This window comes from Manis pentadactyla, chromosome 4, assembly GCF_030020395.1.
Source record: "Manis pentadactyla isolate mManPen7 chromosome 4, mManPen7.hap1, whole genome shotgun sequence".
Classification (NCBI taxonomy): Eukaryota; Metazoa; Chordata; class Mammalia; order Pholidota; family Manidae; genus Manis; species Manis pentadactyla.
In genome coordinates this window covers 152407145-152415753 of record NC_080022.1, presented here as the reverse complement: position 1 = coordinate 152415753, position 8609 = coordinate 152407145, and the positions used below count along the sequence as shown (strand labels likewise).

At 41.0% G+C, this 8609-nt stretch overlaps 1 protein-coding gene across 1 annotated transcript; it reads left to right on the top strand.

The window, feature by feature from the left end:
- Positions 1-430: 430 nt before the first annotated feature.
- On the top strand, positions 431-7368 carry LOC118914683 (protein SLFN14). The gene is made up of 4 exons (XM_036889828.2): positions 431-1492; positions 2706-2834; positions 3745-4459; positions 6537-7368. The coding sequence occupies exons 1-4, from the start codon at positions 433-435 to the stop codon at positions 7366-7368; spliced, it is 2736 nt and encodes a 911-aa protein (XP_036745723.2). The 5' UTR covers positions 431-432.
- Positions 7369-8609: the final 1241 nt, after the last annotated feature.

Sequence of the window (8609 nt, the reverse complement as noted above, 5' to 3'; positions counted from 1 at the left end):
TGAATTTTAAATAAGAGCATCTTTTGACTTCAACTTCTACTCCTGGAAATTCTCTAATAACTTGCTTTGGCTCCTGTGCCAACCCATGCCCTTTACACCTGGGCTTATTGATGGAGTTTCCTCATTTTAAATGAAAAAAGAAAGGCAAAAATTTCAGTAACATAATTTTTCCATTATGCCAAAGCATTAAACATTCACCTTTGCTTATGCCTCTTCATGCAGGGAAGGCTATAGATGTCAGCAAAGTTGTTAAAAAGCAGTGATATCAGTTATTTCCGATGTTAAAAATGTACCTGCAATAATTTATAGATATTGTAATATCTGGAAAGTATTGTCATCTTTAGGATTCTTGTTAATGTAGAAGCATTTCTGTCCTGATAATTAATTGGAACCCCTTTCCATTATTGTTTGGAGCACAGAGGGGCTGCTGAGATGGAGAGTCTCAAGACTGATACAGAAATGCTCTACCCTGAGATAATTGTAGAAGTGGGCAGAGTAACTTTTGGAGAAGAGAACAGGAAGAAGATGACCAGCAGTTATTTGAAAAGAACTGAGAATTCTAAAATCATCCAAGCCACATGTGCACTGTTAAATTCTGGAGGGGGTGTGATCAAAGCGGAGATCCACGACAAAACCTACAGTTACTGCTGCCATGGGCTGGGACTGGATCTGGAAACATCTTTTCAAAAGCTCCTTCCTTCGGGTTCACAGAGATACCTTGACTACATGCAGCAGGGGCACGATCTCCTGATATTTGTGAAGGCATGGAGCCCAGACGTTTTCAGCTTCCCCCTAAAGATTTGTAGCTTGCGCTCCAATTTATATCAGAGAGCTGTGACTTCCACTATCAACCTGAGTGCCAGCAGTGCCCTGGAGCTTCTCAGAGAGAAGCGGTTTAGAGCCCAAAGAGGGAGATCGAGGGTGAAAGGGACACATCCTCAGAAAGTTCTTGACAGACACATTCAGGAAGAGGAAGATATGAGGATGTCTGCCTCAGAAATTTTTAAAAAGGACAGACTCATGTATAGGGAGAAACTCAACTTTACTGAGTCCACACATGTTGAGTTTAAAAGGTTTACCACCAGAAAGATCGTCCCTCGGATTAGGGAAATGCTGCCTCACTATGTTTCTGCATTTGCCAACACCCAAGGGGGATACTTAATTATTGGGGTGGATGATAAGAGCAAAGAAGTGTTTGGATGTAAGACAGAAAAAGTGAACCCTGACTTATTTAAAAAAGAAATAGAAAACTGCATAGAAAAACTGCCTACATTCCACTTCTGCTGTGAGAAGCCAAAGGTGAATTTCACTACCAAAATCTTGAATGTGTACCAAAAAGATGTCCTGTATGGTTATGTCTGTGCGGTTCAAGTGGAGCCCTTTTGCTGCGTGGTATTCGCAGAAGCCCCGGATTCCTGGATCATGAGGAACAATTGTGTCACAAGGCTGACAGCAGAGCACTGGGTGGCCATGATGCTGGATGCACAGTCAGGTAAAGCCGAAGGGAAGGCATTATCCAGTTACCAGGGAGGAACCCCCTTCTCTGCCTTCTGTGGGTATTTGGTCAGATAATCCAGTTAAAGAACAGAAAGCCATTTTTGCTTACAAATATTCTTTTTCTAATAGCTTTACTTCCAAATACTCAAAATGTGAACTCTTTGAGTTCAAGAAATGCTTGGGTTTTAGTCCGTTTTTAAGGAAGTTTAAATATCCATCAGCCGTGAATTTGTGTATGTTCCCTTTTATGCACTGTGAAAACCTGTTGAAAAAATTTTGCAGGATGATGTTCCTCATCAAAACGTTCATCAAAAAGTTACACGCTGAAGATGATATTTTAGGGAAACACTACAAACTAAGATTGAGTCCACTAATTCTTTCAAGGGAAGCTTATTGACAAATCCAAACTGTTTCAGTTAACGTGAGGAGCTAATACCTTCAACTACTCGGTGTGGGGAGCCACCAAGTGGGTGAAAATTAAAGAGAAAGGAGATTCTGGGCAGGGAGAAGTGTTGGGGCGGAGGCAGGAGGGACTTTGTGTTTTCATTTCCCTTAGAGTTTTGCTCAGAATCAGCTCTGGCGATTTCTGATCAATCCAGGAAGGACTAAGAGGCTGAAGGAATCTTACCCGTTTTCCCTCATGGTCATTATGTTTCAAATTGGAGAAAAGAAGCTTGTATCAAGACTTTAGTGATTTTATTGCATCACTTTCCTTGTCCTAAATGTGTTTGAGTTTATTTTTCTCTCTCACACACACATACATACACACACACACACCCCAAACTAGAGATCTGCCACTTTCTATCCTATCTAAATTGTTGAATGGGGATTTAAGACAATCATAACCATATGAAAAAAATACTGTGCTTAACTTTTTCTGATCCCCCAACAGAAAGCCTTTTCCTCTTAGAGATGACTTGAAATGAGAATATTAGAGTTGGAAGGAAATGTAGGGATCATCGCCTCACCGTTGCATGAGAGAGAGGTGGAATGACTTGCCCCAGATGAGTCACACAGTGACTTAGAGATGCATGAACCTGCAGGAGTCCCCACACTTCTTTTCCTAACATGTGAACTGTTTGAGGCCTGAAAACTGTCTGAGTGGCTCAGGCACCATACATATCACATATCAACAGGAGGAAGTTAAAAAAATTAAGTTATTTTACTTTTTATTTTCATTTGAAAGAACTTTCCATGTATTTGTTTAGCAACTTCCAGTTTGACCGCAGAATACAGCTTTCACCTGATTGCATCAGCTTCCTCTGCACTAAGAAGCTCACCATATCCTATAAAAGTCCTGGGATTTAAGAGGGCTCTACAACAACGTTTGTTTCCAGGTATTCCTTCATGATTGCACCTGAAGAGACTATTTGTTTTCTAAAATTAAGTTGGGAGGAGTTGGTAGCAATTAGTCCACGCCTTTCTCTATAGAGGAAGTCACATGTCGGACTTAGCAGAGAAAATGATCCTGACTCTTGTTTCCTTGTCATCATATCCGCACTACATTTTTGTGTGCTTTGGGACTTCCAGTCACATATGGCTTTTGTTCTCCAAATCTGAGACATTTTAGGAGTTCTCCTATATTCCTTAGGTCTATACCACAAGAGAAGTGCCCCCTAGCTTTCTGATGCAGAAGGAGTTGAGCCACGTAGTCACCTGGACTCTTCATAAAGCGCTTTCTCAACCTCGGCACTACTGACATTTGGGTCAGATCATTCTTTGTTGAGGGGGGCTGCCCTGTGAATTGTTGGATGTTTAGCAGCATTCCTGGCCTCTGTCCACTAGATGTCAGTTGCACTTTTCCAGCTATGACAATCAAAACATTCCAGACTTGGCCAAATGTCCCCTGGGGAACAAAATTGCCACAGGTTAAGAATCACTGTTCTATAGGAAAGTTCTTAGTTTCTCAAAAGTATCAGGCTCACACACACACACACACACACACACACACACACAAACCTTTAGCAGGAAGAAATACCTTCCTAGCAGCAGTGGACCGTTTGGGGTTGAGCAGAGCATGCTAGCAGGCTATTCTGTGAAGAGCCCTCCCTGTGGTCTTCCCCTGTTTGAAAACTGCCAGAAATGTGAACTGCATAACTTTGGCCTGTGAAGAGTGGTTGCTTTTTTTGTAGAAAAGGAAACTCATAGTTCCATGGCTGGGCTCATTCCTTCCTATGATGTTGCAGGAATACTTATGATATGCTTTTGTAAATTTTAGTAACTTATGTCTATTTCTTACATTTTCAGTGACACAAGAAGAGATACAATTTAAACCAGAATCCCTGTGTAAGAAGCTATTCTCAGATCATACAGGACTGAAGGAATTAATGAAGACACAGATACTTCAATGTTCTCAGGGGATTGTGATATTTTCTAGAAGCTGGGCTAGTGATGTTGGCTTAAGGAAAGAACAGAATGTCTTGTGTGATGCTCTCCTAATAGGGGTTAACAGTCCCCTGGTACTCTATACTGTCTTAATAGACTCCGGTTGGATCCGAGGGCTTGAATATGCCCGAGACACTGCTCATCAGTTAAAACAGAAACTGGGAACTGTTGGTGGTTACACAGGGAAAGTGTGTGTTATTCCGAGACTGCTGTACCTGCCCAGCGCACAGTGTAGACCTAGAGAGATCCCTGTGCACTACCCCGAATCCTACAGGCTAGCCAATGAGGATGAAATGGAAGACTTGTTGCAGGCCCTTATCGTGGTCTGTCTGTGCTCTAGATCTCTTCTGAGTGACCGGTTGGGCTGTGAGTTTTTCAACTTGCTCATAGCGGAGCAGTGTGAATTGCTCTCAGAGAGCCTTCACGAGACACGAGAATTGTTCATCCACTGCTTTCCAGGAACCAGGAAGACAGCCATAGCCATTAAAATCATGGAGAAAATTAAGAATTTGTTTCACTGCAAACCAAAAGAGATCCTCTATGTTTGTGAAAGTGACTCCTTAAGGGATTATGTGACGTAAGAGTTTCACTAATTAACACAATAAATGTATTTAGTCAGTCTTTTCCATAGTATCACAAAAGTAATTTGTGTTTTTTGTTTAAGGTTTTGCTGCATAAATGCAAGAGCCTCAACTACATACACATTTCCAAGTGATCAGGTAGTTGAGCTACAAATGGGTCCTGTGGAATGTTCAGGCTTAACCCTCTCATTACAAATTTGCCAAACATGCCTAACTTTAAAATTTATATAACTAGAAACATTTTTTTCCCACAATGTGTTTGAAAAATAGAAATTTAGGAAAGGTAGAAGTAAATCTACCTTGCTTTAAACATACTTTTTACTTGATATTTAATGCTTTAAAGTCATGGGGTATTTCAGTTAATTAGACATTATACCTAACAGAAACTTGAATTTAATACCATTTGATTTTGTTTATAAATAATTTCATTTGTTTGACTTGTTCTCAATCAATACTTTCAGGAAAGTATGCAAATTTGCTTCTGAAATTGTATACAAAACTATGCAATTTTATAATTCTAGGTTGTTACACAATCTAGAAAACGAGGGCAAATTTATTTTAATTTTTGGTTTGGTTTACTTAATTATTTAACAAATCTTTTTGAGCAACATTTATGTGCTAGGTACTGTATACATTTAGTGTTAAAGGCAGAAAGCATATTGCAAACCTGGCCATAAAGCTGAATAAAGGAGACAAAGAAAAACTAAGCAACCTCAATGTCATGTAATAAGTATGATGATAAAGAAACGCTTTTCTTAACTTAGGCTGGAGGTTGGTCAGCAAACACTTCCCAGTGAAGGAGATCCTTAGGCACGCTCTTAAGTCAGTAGAAGTAGGTAAAATGAAGGATTTTTAGGCAAAGGGCACAGTAAGTGGACAGGTATGGAGACACCAGAGAATCAGAACAGCAGGTCTGAATGGAGCAGGGAGCGATGTGGGTATGTGGCAAGTGATAAAGTTGGAAAGGAGGCAGATGCCAATCATGGAGCATCTTGTAACTGTGCTAAGGGCTACGTTCTTTACTGTGCTTTATAGGTAAGTTTTAAAACATCCTAGTCAAAAGGTAAATTCAATTCAGCAAGTATTTATTGAACCCCTAATGTGAGGGAGATACAGAGAAGGCTAAGAATCAGTGCTTTTCTTCAAGAAGTCTACAATGTCCAAGCTGGAAGAGAAAAACTTGACTAGTTATGATTCAAGACATAGGAACTTCACATGTAAAATCAGGAAATCTGTAGTAATGACTGATACTATCTGGATCCAAATTAGAGGAGGCAAGAAATAGCCAAGTTGTTGTTATTTTAAAAAGCAAAATACAAACACACACACATATTATGCTCTCACTCATGCACATGTTTTTTTAAACAAACTTGGTTATTTCTTGCCTCCTCTCATTTATTCCTCCTCCTCTGATATGCTAAAACATACCATTAAGGGATACTGAACTAAGTAAGCAGACTAGTAGCTCCTGAGAGACCTAGCCTGTAGATTTGTTACCTTACTTGACAAGCCATGGAACTCAGCAACCTCTTGATGTTTTCCTTACCAAAATCTAAAGATGCTTCCAGTTTTATACCACAAGTAAGTGGGGGAAATGAGATTTGCTTTAGAGGAATTTGTATTAGCCTATATCTCTTTTGCATATAAAAACTGTGATATGCCTCTAGATGACTGTTCTCTAGCTCTAACTAGGACAGCAAGTAAAGAAACAGTATTAACAAGTGTACATTAGTTTAGAGATTTCCTTTAGATGTAAGGAGCTTGTCTTCAGGGACTGTCAAGCAGCAGAAATAGATTATGAATAGAAATAATAAAATCTCCTACCTGGGTTCATTTAAAAAGTCTCACATGCTGATTTAACTAGATAACCCCACAGAATGGGGTTTACAACTATGTGTTCTGTCTGTCAGGTATCTTGTAAGTAGAGCAGTTGTGTAGTATTCAGGACATTACTGATCAATGAATCAGCCTCTGTATAAGAACTGCCTCTGACTTCAATCCAGAGAGTAATGAATTCACAGTATTCCCTTTGTTTATATGCCTGAGATCCCACTCTCCCTTTTGTCCTTGCAGTCAACAAACCACCTGCCTGGTTGTGACCCGGAAAACCTTCATGCAAGGGGAGTTCCTAAGGATTAAACACATAGTAATGGATGAGACTGAGAATTTCTGCAGTTCATACGGAGACTGGTACATGAAGGCTCAGAGCATCACCCATCCAAAGGTGAGGGGGAGTAGAAATGAAAACCTTCACCACGGGATCCTCTGGATTTTTCTGGATCCTTTCCAAATCCATCATGCAGATATCACTGGCCTTCCCCCTCCATCTGCTCAGTTTCCTCGAAAAATAATCACCAGCGAGATCCACTGTGCTTTGGAAATAGCAATGGTCATGAAAGAAGAAATGAAGAGGATCAAAGAGGATCCTCCCTCCAGCATGTCTCCAGACACATTGGCATTGTTCAGGGAAGCTGCCTACGAGGAAGCAATGTGTGCCCAGGCTCTGCCCGGGGTGTATGAGACAGAGACTAACCTGACTACAGAACAAATAGTGAAACACGTGGCAGAAAGATGTCACAATCTGTTCCAATGTGGCTATCTGCCCAAAGATATCGCAATTCTGTGCAGGAAAGGGGAAGACAGAGGACGCTATGAGCTTGCACTGCTAAAAGCAATGGAATTTCAGACCCATGGAGCAACAAAGATTATGTTCAGCCAGGCCTCTGGTGTTTCAGGCAGTCACATCATCTTAGACAGCATTCAGCAATTTTCAGGCCTGGAGAGGAATATTGTGTTTTGGCTTAGTCCAGAAAGTGCCTTGTCAGAGGAAGTTCATAGGCTCTGCTTTGCCTCAAGAGCCATTAAACACCTTTACCTGCTTTATGAAAAGAGAGCAGCTTTCTGAAAATGATTTCAAACAGTACAGGTAGCCAGGAAGAGCAGAGTTCCTTCTCCCAGGCAGGTGGCAGCTGCTCCTTTTCATGTCTCAAATGTCAAATGTCTCTTGAGACTGACCCTCCACTGTTTGCACTGTCACCGTCCTTTCTCCAATCCACTTCACCTCCACCCTGTACATTGTTCCCCTGCCACTAGTTTTCCTAGTCCAGCCCATCTTTCACCTTGTCAACCACAGAGGTTCTCCTCAGAGAACTGATTTTGTGATGTCCCCTGTTCAGTGAGTCCCTGCAGTCTTCAGACCAAACCAATTTTTAAGGCTTTCTTTAACTATCCTGACTTACTCTCCTAATGCATCGTTTATTACATCTCCATCTCCCAATGTTTCTAATGCATCCCAGCCTCGCTACCCTACTTTGGAGGGTGGAAGGTAGGGCCCCTCCAGGCTACTTACTTTGACTAGGTGTCTCAAGGGCAGCACCTTGTTGGCATGTCCTACTGGCTACAGGCCTCAAGCTGTACAGGCCCAGAACTGATTTCCTCTTTGCCCCAAGTCTGGATCAGTCTCATAGAGATGGTTTTATGCTAACCAACCATATAAAAAACAGCGCATGAATGAAAATGCCACTCTGTCAATTTATACTGAGGACTGTAGTAATAAGCAGGCCAGCTGCTTTTGCTAATCTGTACACTAAATAATAACATACAAAGCCAAATTATGTAGGCATTGCTTTGCAGCAAGGGGAGCTAGTAATCTGATTCAAATGTGTGGAAACTTCAGACTATGTTAGGCTATTGCAGTCATCTCTAAAGGAGAGATATTTCTATCATGAGGACTAGACAGGTCAGGTTTACAAAAGAAAGCAAATGTAGCATGCTAAGAGTGACTGGTTGTCCCATATTATTTGCTTCAGATGAAATTTTTTCTCTCTTCTAGTTTCTAAAGTTTCTGGGTTGACAACCTAAATTTGCCCTCATTCTTCCCACCACATGCATTTTCTGCTTAAAACAATTCCCTATATTTTAATAAATTAATCTAGGCTGGAAATGGCTTATACTCTGCATCTGGCCTGGGAAGTGGATGCGCCTTTGCACACCCTTGATTTCTTCCATTATGATTTGGAGTTAATTTTACAATCCAACTCGGAGTTCATGGGGAGCCTAGATGGCAACTCTACCACCTCTGCCACCAGTACCCATTCCTGATTCCCGGTTGGCCCTGTGCCATTTTCTCAACCTTCAAACCCTTTT